Genomic DNA, 25,374 nt, shown 5'->3' with positions numbered 1-25,374 from the left:
GCGGCCCGCGGACCCCGCACCGCCTCCTGCAGCGGGGCGGTGGCGGGCGGGGCGCGCTGCACGGCCGCGGGGACCGGGACGGCCGGGGCTGCCGCCGCTGTGTGGAAAGGGGACGGGTGTACAGCGGGAAGGGGCTGCAGCTGCGCCCGGGCGGGCGACTTCCGACGTCGGGAGAGAGACATAAAAACTGCCTGGGAGGAAGTCTGCTACAGCTCTGATAGGTCATGGAGGGGGCTCCTCCGAAGTCTTTAAAAGGCAAAACTTGCATTGCCGTGGTTTTTTTTTAATAAGTTCACAACTTTTTTCTTTTTCTCCCCCCCCCCTTTCCCGTTCTTTAGCTCAAGGCTCTGACAGCTAAAACTTTTTACAACTAGTTGAAAATACTAACTAGAATACTAACCAGCCTGCTGGGATCCCAGTGGTTCTGCCTGTGTTCTCCAGTAGACTTGCCTGGGGCACTGCAGGGTAAATGCTTACCCTTCTGACACAAGGACCAAGACACCTAAGACCCAGAAGTACAGCTTGCTTTGGAAGGTGCCAGCCTGTTGTGTTAGGATTTCCCACCTAAAGCATAGAAAACTAGATGTGCCAAAACCTTCTGGAACCTTGCTGGAGGCAGCTGGTAGGAGAGGTCGGGCAGGATTCCAGAGTGGCAGCATCATAGTTTTGCACTCTTGCACTAAAGCTGTAGAAACCCAATGAGCTGCTTCTCCCAGGCAGAAATCCATGCTGAGAGGGAACAGCAGAAGGGAGATGTACTGTGCTCTGTGCCTCTGCGTGCCAAGGCTTCGGCCTGAGCAGGCATGGCTGTACCAATGGTGATCTGGATTAAGGCTTTCAGTTTTCTGCATAATGTTTTTTTTGAGCAATAGTGCCATGGGGCCAAGGGCCATGTCTGGACAGAAGATGAGGGCTGCGACTCCAGCACAACATTCACAAACCTACCCTGGGTTCTACCTATGTAGTGGGTGCTGCTGCCCAGGGTGGCCTGTGGTGGATGATTTCATGTAGCTGCCAGGCAGCACCGCGTGGACCCTAGAGCCATCCTGGTACAAGGACCCCATTACCTGGTAGGAGCATGCCAGAGACCCTCCCCAAGAGACTCCCTCCACCATAATAACCAATAAAACCTTCCTGCTTCACTTCTGGCTGCACTGTAGGAACTGTTCTTCGACTACAGCCACACTGCAAAGACTGTTCACCTCATAACAAGCCAGGAGCACAAAGTTTTCCTGCCAATGCCCTTGAGCACCAAGGTGCTTTTCAGTGTTCAAGAAAGAAAGGAACCTTAACTCTGCTTCCACTTTGCTGCGTGTTTTCTTTGACTTGGGTCTTTGCCTATCTGGGAGATGCAAGGTGCCTGTAGCAGGGTGATAATACTTTTCACAGGGAGCAGAAACCGCAGCTGCTGCTGGAGAAGGAAGAGGTGGGATGGGAACCAGCTAAGGCACCCCCACCCTTCTGCACCTCTCCCTTTCCCCTAGACCATTTGTCTCTGCCACAGTGCCCCAGGCAGCCACTCTTCAGGTGCCAGGCAGTGAGAAAGCACCAGTTTAGGGCCTCCAAACGATTAAGGGAACTCGTAGCAGGGATTTTTCGAGAAGGCAGCTCTTCTTCACTTCTCCACTGCTTTCTGCTTCATAGAACACCTCTCTCTTCTGTGATCCCCTCCCTCACACCATGACCACCATCTGCCCTAGGGGCTGGCTGCCTCCCACCTAAACTCAGCCTGCTTCATGCAAACAGAAAAAAACGGGTGAGATGAACATGCTCTTCACTGTCATTTCGCTGTTCCTGGGGCATCTGCCCGGCAATATGGGCTCTGAGCACTCCCTGTGCAGTGCACGGTATGCCTGCGCCCTGCTCGTGGTGGGCTTTAAAAGTCATCATAAGGAAATCTGTGAGACTCCTCATGGAGGGAACTAGGAAACACCCTAAAAGTAGCATTTCAAAGTTCCCGCGGCTCTCGGCAGAGCTGCCCGCTGCGAGCGCCCACCTTGGGGGCAGCAGCCCGGGCTGTGCGGGACCTACCGCCGCCGGTCCCGCGGAGCGGGCGCATGGGACGGCGGGCGGGGACATCTAGCGGCCAGGCCTGGCATCGCAGCCTGCCATGGTAGGGGGCGAAACCCGCCATCACGAAGCGCGAAGTCTGCCATGGGAGATGAAGCAGGCTGCGTTGCTGGGAGCAGGGAGGGGCTTGGCCGATCTCACTCAAGGAGTGCCTGGGCCATCGGGCCGAGGGAGACCATCTGGGAAATGTGGTGTATGTTACGTCAAATACACAGCAATAGGGCCCTACTTGGGGGTGAAGTTTAAGTAAAACAGTGTTTAGACAGTGAAGTTATAATTACAGCCAATCTTTGAAACAGAATTAAGGTGCCATCTCGGCTCTGAAACCTGTTTGCTTAATTAAACCTGAATTGAAGTCACCATTTTGGGGGGAAGTAGGCTTCCTCCCTTTTTCCGTCTCCCCCCAGTCTACAGTTCTAGTGATACTGTGAAGGCTATACCTAAAAAGTCATTCTTTAAAACCACATATATCTATGCCTACTTACTGGTAAACTCTATATGCAATAAATATTTCACAAAATAAGATTGAAAGACATATTCTTAATAATCACGTCCTATCAGCTCTTATAAAGCAGAAGAGGAGACATGCAGGGGCACTGTCTAGCTCAGCTTCAGCCCTGGATGAGGAAGACTTCTGTCATCATCATCAGGGGAGCTGCACTGCCAACTGCATTGAGCCTTTAGCTTGAAGTAGGAAGTCTGGCCTTTGGGAATTAGCAGTGTTGCAGAGATTACATGGGGTGGGTTAAAATCTGCACAGCCCACTTGCCCTGGGTGATGGATGAGAAGGCTCTTGCTGGGACTAGCAAGGATCCTTAACATCACCTTCTATGTCCACATTATATTTTTTATGTCATTATTGGACAGGGTGCATTAATGTGTGACTCTTCTGTCCACGAATAACCTGAATGTCCCCTGGCAAAGAGAACATTCCTGCCCTTGCTCTAACCTGTGCCTTAGTTGCAGGTATTCTTCAAGGAAACATCTCCTGGCACCACACTCTAAACGTAACTGCTGTTATCTGCAGTGGAGTGGCTGAGAAAATTTTAGGGTCCTGACTTGCTGCATCTGAAGCTAAGGCTATTAGCAATGTGCCTGTGCCACAGGTCAAGTGTGCTGCCCTGTGCAATGCAGCTGATGGAAGTGAAGTCATCTCAGTCTGTCAGGATGATGAGGAAATTAGTCCTGTCTGGTTTTACATACAACTTTACAAAGTCCCCAGCTGTAAGAGCTGCTTTCATATGAAATCTGAGAGAGTCTGTAGAAATTATTTTTCCTGTAAGGGGAAATAAATTCTAATACTTTTACCCAGTCCTCTTGTGCAAAATTTGAGATGAAAGATGGAACACAGAAATTTTTACACTGTCTCCAGTGCAATGTCTCCTCATGCCTGCATCAGCTATTTAATTTTCTTAGGTTATAAACTGAAGGACCTATCTGAGGAAAACACGGGACAAAACAACTAGTGGATGTAAACTGGAATGGCTTCATTTGGGTCAACACAAATGCAGTGAAATACACCCAGCCTAGATTGCCCTGGAGGTCTCTAATGCAGAACAGCAGCAACATTTCTCCCATAGTAACAGGTGCTGTTTCCTTCCCCCATCACATATACAGAGAGATGAATAATGTAATAACCGTCAGGAACATCTGTTCGTTACTTATGCAAGTCAATCATACATTGTGCTTTAGGGTGTAAAGTGATCTCTGCAGAAAATCCATCCCTAGGGGCACTACAATCACAGAGTGAGATGTTTTATGGCCGATTTATTTTTTTAATCCAATGAAGCTTAAGTATTAACTACTCATTTCTTAGGAAGGAATAGGAAACCAGCTATCTATCAGAAATAACTCATGGATGGCAAAGGAAGAGAGATTTGTAGAGTTTTAAATACATCATTTAAATATACATTATGATTTGCAGAGACATATTCAATGGAGTTGTTCAGACTAGAGAGGAGGAGACTCTGGGGAGACCTTATTGTAACTTTTCAGTTCTTAGTAGGGGCCTATAAGAAAGATGGGGAGAGATTTTTCAGCAGGGACTGTTGTGACAGGGCCAGGGGTGATGGTTTTAAACTGAAAGAGAGGAGGTTCAGGCTGGATGTGAGGAAAAAGGTTTTTACAATGAGGATGGTAAAACACTGGCACGGGTTGCCCAGAGAGGTGGTGGCTGCCCCCTCCCTGGACACATTCAAGGTCAGGCTGGATGCGGCTTGGGCAACCAGATCTAGTTGGAGATGTCTCTGCTCATTGCAGGGGGGTTGGATTAGATGGCCTTTTAAGGTCCCTTCAGACCCAAACTATTCTATGATTCTATGATATTTAGATAGTGCAAAGAAATGTATGAAATTTAAGCTTTGTTAATAGGGAGAGTTAGGTAGCTCTGCAGAGCAATTCAGAAGATGCAGGAAGGACAGTAAACATGGATGTGCCAAGAGCCAGTCAATGAGAAACACCAGGAGCAAGGACTTAAATACAGGATTTGTTTTCTGATTATGGTCTTGTGTCAGTTCATGGAGAAATCAAGAGTTACAGAGCAGCTTAAGGAACCCACTAGCTGACTAGTTCATTACTGATTCTCTCACTTGCTTTCTGGGTGACTTTAGAGGAAAAAAATCACCATTTCATGCTTCAATTTTCCTGTGCACGATAAAAGGATATTAGCATTTCACATTCCCTTCAAAGTGGTCAGAAACAGAGATTAGACACCCTACACTGAACAAGAAGAGCTGTTATTGTTTGATATGTCTTGAAATGAGTGTGGCAAAATATGTCTCTGATATTGTTGGCCTTTAGATTCAGTATTAAAAAGCACCCCGATCAATATGCCTTGCCTGCAAATGCTACTTGCAAAACCTGGTAAATCTGAACAATTGAGAAGAAAGCAGATTGGCAGAGTGAAGCAGTCCTTGCTCAACCAGCACATTTCTGTACATTATTCTTGGCTCTGGCTTCAGCTATTTTCAACAGCACTAAACATTCATTAGATTAAATCAAATGAACCACATTCTTTAAAAATAGCCAGGGCCTTGTCATGCCAGTTGGAAAAAACAACAACTTTCTTGGGTACTAAACCAGATCAAATAAATTGAAAATAATTTAAAAGAAAATCAAAAAAATAAAATGAAAAAATAAAAGAAAGAAATAAATAAGAGTCATATTTCCTCCCAGTGCAAGGGAGCACAACTCCAAAGAGAGGTTTTTGGCTCCTCACTTCAGCACAGTGGTAGGTAAAAGAAGAACATTCTCAACTAGCTAAAACAAACAAATTAAGAAGAAATACAGACAGTCCAGCACAAACTCCATGCTGAACTGCGATGTAGGCATATATTCACCAAATATTAGAATATATCTTTCCTGATCCCTCTGCTGTAAACGTCAGCACGGGATGGGTATATGGAAACAAACAACATCCTGGCCCACCAACTCTACTGTAGAGCCTTAAAAGCCATAGCCAGACCTCTTTGCTCTGCTGAGATGGACCTCACCATTATGCTGCGCAACCCATCTCCTCCAAACATCAGAATTCCCCTACCAACACTAGCCTAACCTTTCTTTCCTAATCTACAACCCATCTTTTATATTTCTCTCCATCCTAGAAAGAAGGAAGAGCCTACAAAAAAAAAAACAACCAAACAAACAAACAAACAAAAAAACAAAAAAAAACGAACAAAACCCCTCAAAAGTTTCTTAAAAAGATCATCACATAAACAGCACGAGTTAGACGGATGTAGAGCAGACTGCAGAATAAGATACATAAACTCGCTTTCATGTGGTTCAGTCTGTCTCAAGGGAACTTAGAGTTGCCCCCAAAATATTCATGTAGGTATAATCTGCAAGAGTTTCATTCACTCTCGGGAGCAGAACAGACCTGTGGAACACATGTGCCCCTTTAACCTCCAGCCTAATTTTGCCTCTCAGATATATTAGAACAGATTCCTACATTGTCTATACCCTCTGGTTTCCTGGGCACAGGACCATATACATATACAGCTTCTTCCTAAGCAGTAACCATTTTCTGACACTGAGTTGCTTAAGAAAACAGAAGCTAGCACACAGTCTTACCCTGCTGCCATCCTCCAAGGTCTCAATGTAAGTTCACCTGCCCTGGGCTGGCTGTACTGCTTCAGCAAGAGTGGACTTGTCTGACTGGCCAGCAGTACCACCAGATGAGTTACACTCAAGTGAGGCTGCAGCAAAGAGCCTGATCTCACAAACCAGTTAAACATGAGCAATCCAGTAAGTGAAGCTACGTGCCACGTTATGTTAGTAGTGTACATAGCTGCAGAGCTATGCTGCATGGTGGACGCATCCTGAATAAGCTGGTCAGAATAAAAACCCAACCCTTCAGCAGAAAAAAAGTGAAATAAAACTTTAAAGCAGGTTTTGTGTTAATTTCCTGAAGCACTTATCTCCATTAGAGCAGAGACATATCTTTGGTAGTTCCTGCAATACCTAGTGATGGGAGACACAAAGCATTAAAGCGCTGCCTTTTGGACATGTTCTGGCTCCTGTCTTACTGTGTTGGGCCTCAGCAGAGTCTATCTCAGCCCATCATGGTCTGCTTTCCAAGACAAACAGGAGCTTCACCCGCTTGTGCATGACAAAGGTGAGTTGTTTTAGCAACTACAGACTAATAGTATAACAAAAGTATTCCTGACTTGCCGGTCTCAACTTCCCTGAGGCGCTTCTATTTAGAAGGTAGAAACCACAGCTAATTTTCTCTCTAAATGGCATTTCTTCTCCCTTAGAGTAAGTTGTTACCTGTTTTGGTTGCGGTTTTTTTGTTGGGTTTGTTTTGGTTGTTTTTTGGTGTTTGGTGTTTTATTTTTCTTGTTTGGTTGTGAGTTTGAGCATTTTCTTTTTGTGTGTGGGTTTTTTTTTGGTGTTGGTTGGTTGGTTGTTTTTTTTTTAAAGGAAGAGTATTCAGACTATTTTCCTGAGATGTTCTGCAGAAGGCGCAAGCTCTGTTCATCACCTACTCCTTACCTAGTATCCAACACAATTATGATTCAAGGCAAATTAAAACTAAAATTACAAAAGCAGCACACATCATTTGTGAGTTAGAGGGAAAATTTTCTCTGTTTGGCCAGTCTACAGGAATTGGACTGGAATTAAAATAAAATTCAATGTCAATATTATAAAAGCTTTTCTTTATTTGGGCCAAAATTATTGCATTAACTGCATTTTCCACTTCCCTTTTTTTAATAGGGTAAAAATGCAGAGAAGTTCTTACCAGGCAATATTCAAGATGGCAAAGCTTTCTGATTTACAATACCAGATTTAAGACAGCATAAAAGAATCTGTAAAGCTGTTACTGAAACTTAACGGTGAGTATAAATAACAAGGAAACACAAAACAGGCAGCCTTAGTGCAGAGAACTAAAAAAAAAAAACCAAACTATTTTTTAGCTAGCGGAATAAGTGGCTAGAAAACAACCCCTCTGCTTTCATTAGTGTGGAGCACCTCTGCCTGCTTTCATTCTTTGGTGCCATGCACTAGCAATAATGGCATTATTAGGATGCTAGCTCTCTGCCAGACAGGATGTCTGCTGATGTCCAGTACAGAAATGCTGCTCCTGGGAACATCAGTGAGCAATTGCTAGTCTAGACCAAGTACTCTAGAAATCCCCCTTCTGCTGGATACCATCAGACATTGCCAAAAGATGGACTTCTACACAATTGCATTTCCAGCCCTCACAGACAGAAAACCCTGTTGTCTTTCTGTGAGAGGGACAAGTACATGATGTCATGGAGTATTTTTTAACTCCTATGTTCAGCCAATCTCTTGGTATGTAACAGCTCCACATTATGTGATAGTTCCATGAGCACTTTGAATTGTCAAGAGCCAACAGCCTTGCCAAAACCCTTTGTTGCCTGTCTCTCCCAGGTGCCTGCTCCTTTCTGCTGCTTCCCCTGTGCTAACAGAAATGTTTGTGCAGCCTTACAGTGAATCTGATCTGCAAACTGATCCAGGTTAAAATTAACCTAGGGTGGAAAAAAAGTTCATTTTATCCCAGATGGGTTCTGTGATCTGCCTTCGTTCTCCTGTCATTGCTGTTCAGATTTTACTGCAAAAGCCTCAAAGTGCATGACATATGTGTCACCTGTACTGTTGTACTATCTCCTGATTTCAGCGATGCTACTCGATATGGTAGATCCTTGCTGCTTGGGTAGGCAGAGAACACATATCTGACGCTCAAAGGCATTCAGCCTCCCTTTAATGAGACAAAATGGGCACTTCCATCTATCCAACTATCTTTTGTTCAGCAGAGAGAAGCCCCAGGCCCCAGTGCTGCTGAGATCAGGCCCGTCTCTGCTGTGCCTGCATGTCCTATAGCATGTTTTATGATGGCAATCAGCAAGCTGACGGGGAGTGGAATGTGGATTTTTGCATCTTTACATGAAGACACATCTTCAAAATAAGGAAAGGCTGCAGCAGATTGAACACTGCAGTATATATGTATATAGCTTCCAGGTGAAGACTATGTACAAAGCAGTTCTCCTGTGGAATAGCACTGTGTATGCATAGCACAACTACAGCAGATTCGTCTGAACAGATGTGCAATGGCCATGAAGACTACTGGGTGTAAAGCCTGAACTACCTTCCCCTGCCATCCATGCACAAAACTTTCTTTTACTAAGCTTTTTCACGGTTTTGAATGGCCTTCATTTGCATCAAGAGCACCCTGAGTGCTTCACACTGCATGAAACTTAATCTGACTTTTGCAGTCAGTGGAAGGAAAAATGTTTTTATTTCAATGAGTAAGAGTCCTGCAGAGTTAATTCTTCAATGTTTTTCTGAAGAATGCCATTTGGCTTTTAAGGCCAGAATCTGTTCTGTGATGCCTAAATGAAATTCCCATAGATTTCCAAGGAAACTGGGTATATATTCCTTGGCAAAATGCAGCTATTAACTTAAAATACTGAAGAAATATGAAATCTACAGAGAAAATAAAGAGCTGGGTGAAGTCTGGAAGGAGTAAAACTGAAATGTATGAAGACCTAAAAATACTTATTTAAAGTGTATCTTGAGTTGAAAGATTTCAGTGTTCCTCCCTAATCTAGAAAATAGAAAAATGTCCTTGAAATATGATCACTGTGTGCTCCTTTTAAACTTATAATCCCTTTGGTTTACAAAAGCAAAGGGCAATAAAAATTATAGTTTAGAATCAGGCAGTTTAATATTATTGGTGAGAATTGTGGAACCTTAGGTTCACTTCATAAAAACAGGAGTCATCAACACACGTGAGCTGTAAATTGTCTTGCTTAAGATAAGAAGACAAGGCTGCTCTATCACATGAAGTGTTGGAGAGTCCATTACTATTGTTTCTGTTGGGAGGCGCACCTTTAGAGAGACTGGAGGTCATCCCAACCTTTCCTGCAACACGCAAACAATTATCTCTTGCTATTTTTACATAGTGGAAAATTCAATTTATATTTTGCAAACTCTAGAAAGGAAAAAAGTACTTATTTCATTGCATCACAATTCTGCAGAATCAATAATTATTTAGTGCATTTATGCAGAATACATGATACATACGTAGAACAGCACCTTTTAATAAATGCTCAGGATATCCAAAGGCAAGAATGGTTTAACCTCCATTAACCTGTTCTGAACTGTGAGAGACTTATTTAAACAGATTTAAGGAAAATATAGTCAAGTATGGACCCTGCCTTAAAATCCCCACCCACCCAACCAACCAAAAAAAAACTTCAAAAAATACAATTCTGGAGTTAAAGGCAACATTTGTAAGAAGAGATAATATATTTTGTGAGACCAGTTAATAGGAACAGAAAAAGTACATTGGCATTTATGTAAATAATCTCCTGCTATAGACTTCTAGACCATCATGTGACAATAACATTAACTCTACTTTTTATAATTCGGGATTAATCTGAACTAAGTAAAGTTTACATTGGTTAAGGCTCTTTTGTAAAATGCGTAACCTGGGAATAACTGCTTTGACAAAATGCTTGCGTAAATAACAGGAAAATCAGGCTTCTTGTGTCAGGATCGATATATCAAATCTGGGCAGTGTGCTGAAGCAAATATACATAAACATGATTTCAATTACTTGAAATACATTATTTAATACACATGTGCTTTGTACTGCAGTTTGCGTATCTCCGGCTCAGACTGGTCAGGGAAATGGGATTTTTAGCAGAGCTAGTTCACTTCAAAACATACTCATAAAATATTTGTTCAAGATTAACAACGGAAGGACCAGCCCAGCAGTGAACAGGCCTTTCAGGATGCAAATACTGCATATAGGATTAGTCCCTTTAACTGTCTGGAAGCTGAAAGAGTGAAGAGGCAACATTTTGGGGAAGCTGAAACCATCAAGTACTTGTGTTACTGCAGTTCTTGCAAGTACTAACTATAGGGTCAGCCTTTGTCAGGATGCTATTAAAATGTACATCCACAGACTGACATAAAGTTAGAAGGGATTTCAGGCATGAACCCAGAATTAGCAGTTTATTTTTCCTTCATGCTTAAACTTTAAGCATTTCAGGGAAAACGATCAGGCAGTAAGTTGCAGTGTATTGAGCAAAGTAGAAAACCACGAGGAACATAACAACGAATGGTGGCTCACTGAAGCTAGTTATACAGCAAAAAAGCCTAGGCAAACAACCCAGATCCTACTCTTCCCCCCATAGTCCCAGATGGATTACAGTCCGACGTCCATCTGTGAAGCTGCTAAATTTAGACTGGCCCCAGAGGAGACACAAGACACAAGCTATCCACATGCTCCTATTGCTCTTTCAGGATGACCTTCCTGTTAGCTTGATGGGCCGAGCACTACAGAACAACTCCCCCCTTCCCACCATACTACATGTATTTCAAGACACACAACTAAATACAGAGGAAATAGATTTTACTCAAAGAGCTATTTTTATACCCTTCCTCCAGGCTGCTTCTTTCTCACTGGTGGGGCAGAGGCTTGGAGATGTTATAGTTCAGGTCAGGGCTAGTACAAAACCTCATCCTACAAACTGAACTCTACTCTAGCTGTTGCTCTGGTGTCTGCAATGCACTGGGGCACCACAGCTCCAAGGAGGAAAAGAAACAGAAAGCATCTGTAAGGTTCCTGTGCACTTAATAAAAAGAAACAGGCATCACATTCAGACCATTCACCCATTCATTTATTCAGTAGAACTGCCTTTGGCCTTTGTGATGTCCCAACAGTTGGGACATCAATATCTGAACAATAAAAACTAAAGACTCCTTTTCCAGCATGTCTTTGAAGACAAGCTGGGAGAAAAGACCAGTGCAGTCTTGTTTGTCCAGGTGTGCACAGCTGAAGTGCTCTCAGACTGTCCTCTCTCAGAATGGGCCAGGAGAGGGCTGTGGCCACCCACCCATCATCTAAGCATCTAGGTTCTGGCAGCAGGGACTGGCTGGGACCTCCCCTTCACCTCTGAGTGAGCTGCAGCCAAGGAGGGAGGTTCTTTATTCTCTGCAGGATAGGGAAAGGGGTGCTCTGGGGCTTCTCAACACCTGCACTGAGGGGTACAACTCCATCCAATTGCACAAAGCCCTGAATATCTGGGGCTTAACCTGGTCCTGGAGAGCAAGGGCTGGCCCTAGCAAAGAGGTCTGGAAAGCCAGGAGGGCATAGAGAATGCATGACCTTGGTCTTCCACAGAAGCTGTGGGAGGAAGTGAAGTGCTGAGATCAATGCAAAATGACTCTGTGTTACATTATTTTTTTTTCCTGTGGGGAAGCATGAAAATGCCTTCTAACAATGACTTTACAAGCAAACTTCAGCAGGACATGAGAGTCTCGGAGAAACATCAAAGAGTTGGGAGAATGCATGGCTATGTCTCAATGACTGGACTCGCCTTCTCTGCCTCATCTTAAAATGCTTAGCCACGTCGGCCTGAGTGTTGCTCTCAACACCTCAGATAGACAGAAATAAAACAAGTCAAAAGAGGAATCAGGTCCAGAGAGCCCACAAGAAAAAGCCTTTTTAGAGCTGTGATCCGTCTTCCACAGCCCTCAGTATCAGTGCTGAATTTCCCCCCAAGTTTCCAAGCCAGACCAAGTGCTGAACCCTTTGTTATCCTTGATGAGCTGAGTTGGCCACAGCATTTTAAATCCCTCCCCACCCTGCCCCCCCTCCCCGTTTTTTTTTTGCTTTCTTTTTTCGGTGAAAAGAACAGCACAGACATCATACAGTGAAATTTGGGGTTAAGCTCACAGGGGAGTAGGTTGATGAAGTTTTACCCCCTGTCAGAAGGGAAAGCAAAGGCAAAGTAAACAAGAAAATGTGCAGGCTTTCTCTCTTTTAAACAAAGGCTCCTGTGTTTAAAATAATAAAAATCCACTGTCCAAAAGCAAAGCAACTTCCCCCAAAATAGCTTTTCCTGTTTTATCAAAGCATTCATCAAAATTGTATTTCTACACAAAAATAAAGTTCCAGGTAGAGCACTGGAGGCCTTTTACTTTGCTTAGATAACAAAGCAGCTGATGCAATGAGTATAATTGGCTTTACTGATATGTCCTAAACAAGTCCAAATGGCTGAAACTAGCTTGGAATATCTAATGATGCCATACTGAAAATAAGAAAAGATAATGAGATAGAAATACCATGTCAGAGAAATACAGGTATTCACAAGCCATCAGAACATGGCTCCAGCAGCCTGCATACAATCTGTGTCCCATGACTTGTAGCTGCAGCAGCTTGCCATAGAAAAGAAGTATTTGCCATGCTTGGTCAGGCTGCCTAGCTCATCTAGTTCCTCTGGGGGTGCTTGGACTGACACTGCCTTTAGGGCTTGACTATGCAAGGACTTGACTGTGCTTGGACTGACACTGCCTTTAGGGCTTGACTGTGCAAGGACTTGACTGTGCTTGGACTGACACTGCCTTTAGGGCTTGACTGTGCAAGGACTTGACATAGTTTTGTCTTCTTGATATACTGATATACCCAACAGGTATAATTTCTGGTACAGCTGCAATCATAGTGACATGAATACCCCTACACCAGTATGGCTCATCCTCTCAGGCTTGAATTGGCCCTCCTCTTAGAAACAACAAAATCAGATCTCATCACCCATATTGCCAAATGCTGCTAGATATTTTTTACTTTTTTCTTATTTCGGAGATAGCAGAGTCCATGAGGAGATGCAAGTATGGACAGCACCACTTTATGGGTATGAGTTTTTCTACAGGGCGACAATGAAGCAGGAGAAAACACAGAGGTCTGGGATCAAAATACTAGTAGGTACAGGAGGGAGGCATTGCCAGGTCTCTGTCACCGGGGCAGACATTGCCCAGGGAAGTTTTGATCCCCCATCCCTGGCAGTGTTCAAGGCCAGGTTGGAGGGGCTTTGAGCAACCTGATCTAGTGGAAGGTGTCCCTGCCCATGGCAGGGGGGCTGGAACTACATGATCTTTAAGGATCCTTCCAGCCCAAACCATTCTATGGCTCTATGATTCTATGATACAGTGGGGAGAAGCTGCAAAGCCCATGGAAATGAAGATAAAGAGCCACTGTTTGGTGAGAGAGAGGAAGGAGACACAGTGGAGAAAAAAACAAGGGAAAGGGTGACCTGATTGAAATAGCAAAGTGGTTTTGAGTTCTTTCATCTTTCTATTCCCATTCCTTTCACGGCTGCATAGAGCCACATTTGTATAATGAGGTAGAGCAGTAGTCCCAAGCTGGGCCCCAGCAGCCCTTCGTGCCAGCCCACAAAGAGCTGCCGTGTTACACCACGCTGGTTAGCCAGCCTGTTTCCAGCTGCTCCATCATAGTTGAAAAGGTGTAGAACACAGCAAAACCTTTCCTGATGTGATTTTTCTGCATAAGCCATGTCCTGAGCTTGTAACAAGGATGCCATGAGATGTTAAATGCTGGTAGGAGGGGTCCACATGATACGATCTCTCTTGAAAGGCAGTCTATACCATGAAATTTTGACTGTGAACACACTTGTTGGAATGGTGTTAGGAACAGAGGTGAGGGTTTGGTTTTTTATTTAAATGCTTCGTATTTATATTGACGATGGGAGGCTGAACATCGTTTGCTTGACAGAAACCCCATGACCTGTTTATGTGCCAGTTGAATCGACTGTGTTACCTAATGAAATGTTTCCTTTAGTTCAGAGCCTTACAAACATTTTAATCGACTGCTCTTAATTAAGACTTTCACAAATAAAACCAATTTCTCAGCCTCTAGGAGAACGACTGAAGGTTTACTGCAGTGCACTAAAACTTCTGAATTGTCCTCACACAGCTTCCCACGGGACATCAGGAGTCATTGCCATCTAACATGTTTCACACCAGAGACTGTTTAAAATACAACAGAGAAAGTGCGTGAGCCAATGCAGATCACAATTTAATACTCAACAGGAACAGGGACACAATAAAAGCAGCCTAGACTCTTTTCCCCCACTAAAATACAAGATGTTCTTAAAAACAGGGATGTGGGAAGAAACAATTATGCTTTTCCCTACACAGATCACTCTTCTGAGATCAGGAACTGGAGGAAAGAGATTTCCAACCCCAACAAGAGCTAGACTAGCCTCACCAGCTTTGCACACTAATCCATTAAATATCTGCTTCTTCCGTCAAGGAGCAGTTACAAATCCACAGGTCTCTGCATGATCTCTTTTTCATCAATGCCACTCTGCTCACCAGATTTGTTAAATCCTTATTATTTTTCCTTATTTCACAGCCCAGCCCGCCATCACACCTACCAGTCTCAGGCTCTCTCTGGCTGTAGGGTCAGGAAGACAGCCCCCTAAGAGAACAGGCTATCACCTGAGCAGCACCAAAACTCCTGGCCCTCCTGACCAGGTGCTCTTCCACCAGGGCCCATGTCATCCATCTAGGAAGTGCAGGCGAGACGCTCACCCCACTAACATACACCCTGTGAAACCTATGTTCCCTTTTCAGTTGGAAAAGAACCAACTGCTTCGCAGTTTGCTCTGTTACAAGGACCCACCACTGCCACCAAAGCCCTGCTGTTAAGTGGCCATCTGCCTGCACAGCAAGATGTTTACATAGCATCTTAAAAAAATATATTCCTCCCCTCCTCCAGAGATATGTACAGACACAAGTATCCTGCAGGCAGGGTCTCGTCTGGGGCCCTGAACAGGATCCCTTTGCATAACATCAGTCCAAAACAAGTGCCATAAAAACCTATTCTGTTTTAACTCTCTTTTTCCTTTAGTGATGGAGGTTGCTTAAAATTACTGCAAGAACTACTCTCGGTTACTCTTTGAGTTACACTGTGACTTTGATGGTACAAGAAAAATGCTGGGTGAGGGCTCATAAGACAAGAATTTTAAGATCAAGATTTCATCTAAATGTTTTGTGGGCCAAATTCAAATTTGGAATCACTCAGTCAAAGCTAACAGGCTGACACCAGGGATATGTTTGTCACAGTGAGCTTAATGAATATTGGCTAACTCATTACGTTCCTTTCTATCCTTGTGGATTTCTCTTTGAAATTAATAACTGAATACCTCAGAGCTCAATTATAGGGTAAAAGAGAGAAGAATAAAAATCACAGCTTTCCTGTAATCAGCCATGTTGGATAGCTCAATCAGAGCTACATTCCTAGTGTCACAAGTCTTTCTTTTTTCTTCCTTGGAATGCTACTCAGAAAAAACCTCATCCCATAAATTCTCGAGTACAGTAACAGAGACTGCAGATGAGTTTCTTTTACACAATCATCTGTAAATCGCTTGCAAAAGGTGAATCCCAGAAACCCGTTCACCTTTTTTCAGAGTGTAACTGCAAACACTCTCAGGTCATCAGAAACCAATCAGGACCCAAGTGCAAGGTCCTACACCTAGCAATCCCAGGCACAGCTACAGGTTGGGCAGAGAAGAGATTCAGAGCAGCCCTGTGGAGAAGGACTTGGGGGTGTTGGTTGATGAGAAAATGAACATGAGCCGGCTTCAGTGTGCGCTTGCAGCCCAGAAAGCCAACCGTATCCTGGGCTGCATCAAAAGAAGCGTGACCAGCAGGTCGAAGAAGGTGATCCTGCCCCTCTACTCTGCTCTTGTGAGACCTCACCTGGAGTATTGTGTGCAGTTCTGGTGTCGCCAACATAAAAAGGACATGGAACTGTTGGAACAAGTCCAGAGGAGGGCCACGAGGATGATCAGGGGACTGAAGCACCTCCCGTATGAAGACAGGCTGAGGAACTTGGGGCTGTTCAGCTTGGAGAAGAGAAGGCTGTGTGGAGACCTCATAGCAGCCTTCCAGTATCTGGAGGGGGCCTATAAGGATGCTGGGGAGGGACTCTTCATTAGGGACTGTAGTGATAGGACAAGGGGTAACGGGTTCAAACTTACACAGGGGAAGTTTAGATTGGATATAAGGAAGAAGTTCTTTACTGTAAGGGTGGTGAGGCACTGGAATGGGCTGCCGAAGGAAGTTGTGAATGCTCCATCCCTGGCAGTGTTCAAGGCTGGGTTGGACAGAGCCTTGGGTGATATGGTTTAGTGTGAGGTGTCCCTGCCCACGGCAGGGGGGTTGGAACCTGATGATCTTAAGGTCCTTTCCAACCCTAACTACTCTATGATTCTGTGAAAGGAAGGACAGGCAGAACTATACTTGGGCTCTGAGCTGTAGCCAAGTCATGAAAAAATCCAGTGTGTATTCTCCAAAGGAACACAGCCAGCAGTCAGACAGAAGGCTGGGAGAGCAGTCCTTAAAGTCTCTGCACTTTTACTGATTTCATCCTCAAGAGAAATCTGTAAAGATATTTCATTACAAAAGGTAGGAAGTGTTCTCTTTTCAGGTTTGTTCTCTTACATTCGCACCACATTTTTCCTTTTGCAATATTTTATGTTAATTCTTTACCTAATTTCAAATGAATAGAGTAAAAAAGTGAGGAAGTGGCAGAGCACAAGTTCAGTTGTGAAGTTTGGGTTTGCATTTCCAGTGGCTTTCAGTGAGGCTGTTTAAAAAGGATTTTTTTTTTGTTTGATGAGGACTTGCACTGAGGCTCTACAAAATGCTCTGGTGATGCCACCAAATTTTTCAAGCCTTCATCTGTTCAGGTGTTGGCTACTATTAGCTTCTTTATTCTTTCATTTTAAGGATGGTAGATAGATCCTGTGAGCCACATCATTTAGATTTATAGTCCACCATAACTTATAATAGGACACAGTGATTTGTAATTTCCCACTAAGCAGATGCAACTATGTTTTAATACTTGTCAAAACCTCTGCATGTTTCTATCATAGATGGCAAACTCTGCTGTTAGAATTGTTAAGTTTTGTGAATAAATACTTTCTGTTTTAGACATTACAGTGCTTGTAAAAGCAAAGAATTATGTCTCTTGGTAACTGCAAGCAAAATTAACCTGCTTTTCTGCAACTGTGTATGTATACTTGAAACAGACAGGGGACACTATTTGATGTTCTTGTAAGATGAGCCAGCCTTTGTTTTGGGTTGTAGAGAAAGGCCAGAAATTTTTCAAGGGTGGGATTCTAAGTCCAGCATGTACCTAAGGCTACTGAAAGTATTAAAGGACACAAATATCAGTAGTCAGAAGCCATTTATCATGCTAATCCTTCCAGCATCTCATGATACCAGCAGGCTCTTCCAATGGCTACTGAATTTTCCCCTTTAAACTTACCACTCCTTTTTTTTCCCAGCATCTGTTCATTCAGTTTAAACAATTTCCTGTTTTTCTAATAGGGGAGAACTGATTAGACACAGAACCTATTTGCTGAACTCTGGCCAAAATTGTGGATAGAGTGGTTATTTTTATTATTTCTAGCAGCACTTCTGGAGATCCCATCAATACTGAGGCTCCCTGATACAGCTTTGGTATGCGCAGGAAGAAAACTGAGGCTAGGTGGGAAGGAGATGTACGGAAGAAACATGAATACATGTCTGGAGCCAGCTGGCACCAGGCTGACTCTGCACCTGCTTTGAGATGATGGAACAAGAGCCAGCTCCAACCTGGAAGTAGTCACTGAGTGTTACATGAGATAACCTGCCCCACAGACAGGCACAGTGTGTTAGCGCAGATGCAGTGCTGTGCTGATGCAGCCTGGTGACTTCCAGGCATCAGTCGGCTGTGGTCCACCAGCCACAGCCTGGCACTGTGCCTGTCACACCATACCTGTGGTGCAGTTGAGCCCTGATGCTCATGCAGTTCTGCCAGAAGCAGAGTCCCCATGTCTCTTACCAGTTTGCATTCCCCTGCAGCACTGTCTCCAACCTCCTCAGCATTTCCTGCATCCCTTTCCACAGCCTACTCCTGTAATTTCCAGTTTTATTTCAATTGAGGAAAAGCTCTACAACCTAGCACACTGAAATGAAGTTTGAGTGGTGTCTCACAGCGTCCTTCAGAGAGGACACAGGTCCGACTGCAGGACCATGCACCCAGCAGACACGTCTCTGGCTTCCTGTGAGTCATGCCAGGTAGTGATTACTGTTACGCAGACTAGGCTGATTTTCAGTTTTACCCAACCCTTCTGTTTATTCACAGATTTAATTTGCATGCAAGCAACTGCAGTGCTTCTCAAAAGACAGCTGAGGACCAGGACAGGCTCCTGTGGCAGCAGAAGCAGGGCAGGGCTCTGGCATGCAGCAGGGAGGAGACACAGCAGTGGGTCTAAGAAGTGCATGATGAGTTTGGAGTTTGCACCACAGACAGAGCTGATGGCCAGCACTGCCTTCGCCTCCTCCCTCTTGCAAAACAGGGCAAAGGGAAGCACCGAACCGAATGAGGCCTGCTGAGAGGGTCAAATCCAAGAGCAAAAGCTGAGCTCTCCTCCCCAAGTTTTAAATCAGATGGCTCTCTAAGGCAAACTCTGATTGCAGACCCTGGCCCTACCACACTGCTCTGTCCTGGGGATGAGCCCCACTCCCAGCCTCCACAGTGGGAGTGCAGGCAAGGAGCAAGGATGGACTACAGCCCAGTTTCAGTGCTTTTTCTCAAAACAAAGAAAACCACCAAGCTTAACTTGCTCAAACAAGAATAGATTTAATTCTATTTCCCTTAATACAGAGGCAAAAATAATTTTAAAAGCCAGTTCATTTTGGGGGCTTGAAGTCGGGAGTGAGGTAACTGGAGCCTTTCCTCCCTAGACCTTACTTGCGTTGTGCATGGCCAAAAATGAGGGCACAACCAAAAGGAGACCTGCTCTGGATGCCCTGAACTGGCCTGGTTCTGGTCTATTAGTCTGAAGTGTCTCCTATGCCTGATTGTGTGGATGCTATATACGGGACACACACTGCTCAGAACAGAACATCAACTGAATAGGCTACAGACACCAAAGAGACAAACAATATTTCACCACTCGTTGGGGGTGAAGCCCACGCTCTCCGGATAATAGCAGGGATATGTTTTGTTGCTAGTTGTAAAGGAGTCTTTCCCCATTGTACTGTGCCATTACACACAATGTCTTCAGTTCACATGTCAATAGTGTACCAGTACTCACTGGTGCTTCTTTGCACTCCTTTGCAATAATAGACAGGCAACAGGGATATACTAAAAGACCATGCACTAGTGTGCATTGTGGCACTCGTAAAATAGCATATCCACAATTTGGGGTGTATACAACATGACTTTCCCTCCCTGTAGATTTTTAGGCTCTGAAAACAGTCCCTTTGTTGTTTAAAGGTCTTATTTTTATCCAGAATCTCCAGACAATAATGACCACCACACAGCAAAAGACGCACATGTACAAACATTAATTCATGGAAATGGAGTTAGGCTAGCACTGTGCCCATTCACAGAGATCCGGTAACAAAACTCACTAATGACTAAACAGCTTTTTACCCACACCGACTGCAAGAGCAGCCCAAGCAGCTTTGCACTTACATGATACAAAAGGGGAAATCCAAAACGGTTTTAAACCCTCCAGACTGGGTCCTACCTTTTCCTGATGGGAAGAAGCAATCCATCTCCACACTGCTGCGGGAATGGGAAATGCAGAGAGCACTGCTGGGGACCAGACCCTCCTGAGGCGGGCTCCTCTCCGTGGTCCGGACCAAACACCAGCCTGGCCGTTCGCTTGGCCTCTCCAGAAGCTCCACCGTCTGCCCCACCTGAATGCTGAGCTCACTGCTGTGGCCTGCGGTGAAGTCCTGAAGCACCACCGTTAGTTCACACCCTCCAGACAACTGCCCAGGTTCAACAGGGAAAAAAAAAGAACAGGAATAGAAGTTAGGGAGGGTAGGATGAAGGCAATCATCTTTGCATCATATTTACACTGGCAAAGACAGGATTTGTGTTCCTTAGAAGCCAAGTTAATCATTTCTTTTGTCAAAGTTCAACATGTTGTGGCACTGGTTTCCTTTACTTCTTATTGATTCTGCTGGGCTGAAGTGAGATATCAAAGCCACCCACCCAGTAACGTACTGAATGCTAGCTGCGGGTCAGTTTTCTAGCTGTGACTGCCCATCAGAAACCTTGCTTTTTTTTATTGCTTTAGTTTCTGGGGTGACTTCTTAGACTGGCAATAGCCCAGGCTGCCTCTATGCTGTCCCTCGTGGCAGGACAAATCCCAGCTCACCCCTCTACAGCATGAGTTAGACTCATTCCCCCATGCTACCACAGTAGTGAGGGAACAGCTACACTTTAGTTTTTTCTTTTGCAAGGCAAGAAACATGCTCTCATCTTCACAAACTTGCTTTAGGGACCTCTTGGGAGACTAGAGAATCCTGAAGGGGCAGATCAGAAAAGCTTCTCTCTGATGGAAAGCAGAGGTGTAAATACATAAACGCAGAGTGACTGATTACGTGCTGACTCTCAGGATTTGTATCTAAGAATAAATGTATCATCTTACTTCCGTACTGAGCGCTGGCAACCTGCTGCTTTTCTTCAGCCCACACCCTGCTCTGCCTCTTGATGAACAATTCTGGTCTCTGTTTAATATAGCCTCTATATAACCAGAGACTAGATATATAAGCACTTGGGCATATAGCAGAACAAAACAGAAGCAGTGATTGCATAAGCAGCAGAGGTAACAAAGCTTAGTTTTTCACAGGCTTTGGATCTCAGAGTTGGATTCTTGGGTGTCTAAAAAGATGTGAGCACAAATCTAAGTTTTTTCTGGTGTGTGGAATCTTTCTTAATGTTCCACTGCAATGTGGATTTTTGGTGTCTGCCTGTCACTAGGGACCCTCCTTTCAGTATTTCTCCTGTATGTGCTGCTTGCTTCCCTGAAGCATGCAGGAATCTTTGAGGTTCTTATTCCAGTGTCAAGTTTGATAGATGTTATTTTACTGATGCAAAAGTTATTAATATAAGAATAGTAAATAAGCTGCTTCAAAACAGTGTAATAGCATACATCTCATTTTCTTAGGATATGAGGCTAAACGCAAGCATATTATAAAATGTTTTTAAAGGAACAACTTGTAAATCCAACTGAATTGGGAAAACTTTTGTAAGATGCCGAGCATCTCTGTGGAAACTGGGATGAATTTATCAGCTTGAATGGGGGAAACCTTGAGGACAGCACTCTCATCTCTACAGACTTCACTCTTCGACTGGTACAATCACAAAATCCCTCATCTGAGCCCAAACAGCCCTGAATGCACACTCCTGTGGAAACAGCCTGCCTCCCCACTCAGTGGCATAGGGGTTTGTGTGTCCAGTGCAGGTGAAAGAAATTCCATTCACAGGGGTGACATTTACAATTACAGAAAGGGGTCAGTGGACAAGGACTGGTTCTCACCTGTCCTGTGTCTCTGCCGTAGACGAAATGCTAGATTTGGGGAAGAAGAAGGAAATATTTCTCTGAAAGATTATTTGTAAATAAATAGAAAACACAAACAAAACAAACCATGGCAGCTGTTCCAGGTCATTCAGACAAAGTGCTGGCATTAATCCTGGCAGAAAGAGCTCAGTGCATTGATGAAAGTGCACAAGAGATCAGTTTATCACCTACTATGCAGTTTATCAGCAAACCCACCATTCATCACACTGACATACTCTCCCCATAACTGGAATACAAGCATTCACATGTATGCTAAGAATAAGTTATTTCTATGATATTTGCTGAGGGTTTTTTGCTGTGGACTGATTTGAGGAGTAGAAAATCTTTCTGATCCAATATGGTATCTGATTTACTGTGGTATGAGATATTTAAGACACAGGAATAAAACTGATTGCTTCTTGGTAAATACACTGACAAATCTTACCAAATGTAATGAATTTCCCCTAATTCTTCTTCTAGTCCATGCTAGGTAATATTTCTATCCACCACATTATGCTATATATATTTTCTCTGAAAATAATTATCTCTTGTTCTTTTAGGAGAAAACGTGAACAAATACCCTCTGTACCTACTCTCCCAGAGGTGTATTTCAAGCACCTACGTGTCCTGCACTCCAGTACCACTAGGTGTCCGTGTTTGCCATCACACAGCAAGCTAATTTGCAATGCAGAATTAACTCTCTTGCCTTCGAAGTGCTTAACTAAGTGTGACGTGCGGTGTGTGGGCATGAAGAAGCTGGTTCAGACAGGATTCCAAGACCCACCACCTCCAATGATATAGGCAGAGGATGTTCGGGAACATAAAAAAAAAATAAAAGTCTTCAGATGGTTTGTGTTGATTTTTGAAAAATAACTGATTTTTATTGCGTAAGGAGGAAAGGTGAAAGAGCCCTGAAATATTCCAGGAAAAAAGGCCTAGTGAAGGCAGCTTTTCAATTTCAAACTAACAAGGCACTTCCCAGGGAGCATCAGCCTAGGAGCCCTGCTCCCTGCCTGCAATGTTGCCCTCCTCACTGTGGGCTGAGGCGCAGCTGACCTCAAATTGGTTCATCACAGACCTTTGTCAATCCCCTCTCAAATAACTCAACATCTGTGGTACAAACAGATGCTTCGATTGGGGCAACACCTATAAGCGTTATCCCAGAGGAAGCAGGTGTGCTCCGTGACCCTCAGGTACCATCTATCCCTGAGCTCATATTTTCTCCGATTCATTGAAAACAGTGATTTAATATAATGAGAACTGGAAGCAATCATCCCCTCTAGGAACTGCTTGGCACCCAGTGTGATCAAGCTCTTCCTCAGCAGGAGAGATGCGCACACACTTTAGAAGCCTAACTTTGATGTGTGAGGGAGGGAGATAACCTCCCTCAGCCTCCTAGAAGCCGCATGAATTTCTACCACCTGCTCCTCCAGCATTCTCGGGATGGAAACATGGATCGGGGCTTCCCCAGGCTCCAACTTGCTGTTTGGAGGCAGTGCTAAAATCATGCATTTTCAGGGAAAGAACCCCTCTTTGGCAGGAGGAATTAAGCAGGTTCCCTTTTACAGGTGCAGGTAGTAGGTGCAAGCTGATAGCTCAGGTGGGGGGCCACAGATCATTTTTAGGTGCCAGCCACAAAGAACAGAAAAGGAGTTCTTTCCTTTTGCCCAAGAACTTCCAAGTATTTGCCATGCCTCTTCTGTGTCTTACATATCACCACACCACAAAGAACATTTACTTAATAAATTAACCCACAGCAAAATAAACCCTCTAGAAAGGTATATAATACTAATACATATACAATTTGTAAGCCACTGAAGAATAATGCAAATACATCTGATTCCTGATGACAGAAATCCTTTCACCTATGAAGTGATCCCTCAAGCTATTAGTACTTCATTTCTTCTTAAAGAGTAATCCTCCAGTCACAGAGAAGTGCATTATGCTTCTCTCTACATTGGAGCATGCAAATTGGAACACAGATGGGCTGCTGATTTCTCACACATACTGCATTTGGTTTGGAAAGAGAAAGAAAATAGAGAATGCCCTTAAAGTTGAACTTCACAGGTAAATGGCTTCATGTTTTAACATGTAATGTTCACTTTTATTATTCCTGTGATAAAACCCACTGTTAAAGCCACTGACTGGATACACTTAAAACCCTTCTTGTGTATGGCACAAGAAGATCATGGAGAGACATAAAAATAAAAGTAACAATGCAACATGCCTCTGCAGAGCACAAGGCATAACTGAAAGACCTGACACAGGGACAAGTCTAATGAATTACACAGCAAACAACAGCCTTCAAATCAGGAACAAAAGGAAATAGAAGCAAATAGCAAAATGTAATGAGGAAGCAGGAAGGCCCCAAACAATCTGGGATGAATGTGCCATATGTCCTGAGAGAAGCTAGCAGGAGCTCCAGCCTGTCTCCACAGTGCCTGCCTTCAGCAAACCATCTCCCATCATCTGCGTTCACTTGTTCCTGGGCTAGAAAGCATCACTGTGCATTCAGTGTGTATGTGTTTTCATCAGGATGTTCTAAACATATCAAATCTGAGCTAGAACGGAGCCCTGCCCTATGCCACCAGTGCAGGCAGGGACCCAACGGTGCAGCCATTGAAAACCCCTCTCTAACACAGGACATTGCTCACAAACCTCTGAGCATTGATCAGAGCAGTTCATGTCAGTTATGCCATGGACTCTGGTGCATGAGTTTTGTCATGACTTACATGAGCCTTTTTGCTTCTGGGAACACTCAACCGAGTGCCTGTCAGCTGTGGGAAGGTGAAGTGCAAGCAGCCAAAATGATCCCAGGCATGGTCACATCCTGCTGCACGGGCACCCAGGCTGCTCCAAGTGCAGGAGCCAGCTCAGCTCCAGGAACCAGCAGATACTGGTTAGTGCAGGATTACGATGAGATGTTCTTTCCTATATCACAGTATGCGTGCATGGCCACTGCTGCGTTGGTTTAGTTTTCAGCCAGAAAGCAGCAGCCAGAGGAAGCAAGGCTGAACACCAGAGGCATATTGATCATTACAGTGCAGATGAAAAACACCTATCAGGTCGCAGGCTGGCCTTCCTTTCCTCTAAAATAGATCTTCAGTAGTACTAAATCTACTCTAGTTGAAAGGAAAGGGGGAATGAATAGTTCTCTAACAGGGTGAGCAGGGATTTGGGTGATGGGTGTCTGAAGAAAGACTCCTCTGCCACTTCTTAAATGGGTAACTAAATGGTATATACTGCAAATCACAATGGCTTTCACAGTGGTTCTAAATCATAAACCCAAGATCTGAGAGGCAAAGAACTGATAATAGTGATACTGTGGTGGTTGTGTCAGCATAAGTGAATAAATGCCAGCTGCCCTGGCAAATGTAGCAGGCATTTCAATTTTCTGTTTTTACAAGGATGCAAAATATCAGTGTGCTTGGTCTTCCCTCCTGTGGCACAGCACCATAATTAAGGTTTTAGTCCTTTCATAATTAAGGTCTTAAGCCTGCTTCCAATTTCCGCTTCATTCTATTTTTCAATCATAAAATCATGTTCAGAAGCAGAACCAGCAGTGCACAGCATCTGCAGATGTAGGTAGAAACCAATATATTTCAGAAAGGTAAGAAGTCGT

The 25,374-nt window shown here is 44.1% G+C and overlaps 1 protein-coding gene across 13 annotated transcripts in view; it reads right to left on the bottom strand.

Moving 5' to 3' along the window:
- The window catches only part of KALRN (kalirin RhoGEF kinase), a 514,073-nt gene that overhangs the window by 77,852 nt on the left and 410,847 nt on the right, over positions 1-25,374 (bottom strand). For 11 of the 13 annotated variants that reach the window (XM_061472007.1, XM_061471725.1, XM_061471773.1 and 8 more), the window contains exons 34-35: positions 21,732-21,761; positions 19,929-20,175 (exon numbers count right to left, since the gene is read on the bottom strand). In XM_061472007.1, coding sequence (XP_061327991.1) covers positions 19,929-20,175; positions 21,732-21,761 — 277 coding nt within the window. The remainder of the gene's footprint in view (positions 1-19,928; positions 20,176-21,731; positions 21,762-25,374) is intronic. The other 2 variants (XM_061471370.1, XM_061472261.1) reach the window with 1 other exon arrangement.

The sequence above is a fragment of the Pezoporus flaviventris genome, unplaced genomic scaffold (genome assembly GCF_033815535.1).
Source record: "Pezoporus flaviventris isolate CSIRO_AGI_PZ_B2104156 unplaced genomic scaffold, CSIRO_AGI_Pfla_v1 ptg000001l, whole genome shotgun sequence".
In the NCBI taxonomy this organism is placed as follows: domain Eukaryota; kingdom Metazoa; phylum Chordata; class Aves; order Psittaciformes; family Psittacidae; genus Pezoporus; species Pezoporus flaviventris.
This window is presented reverse-complemented; position numbering and strand designations above follow the sequence as displayed.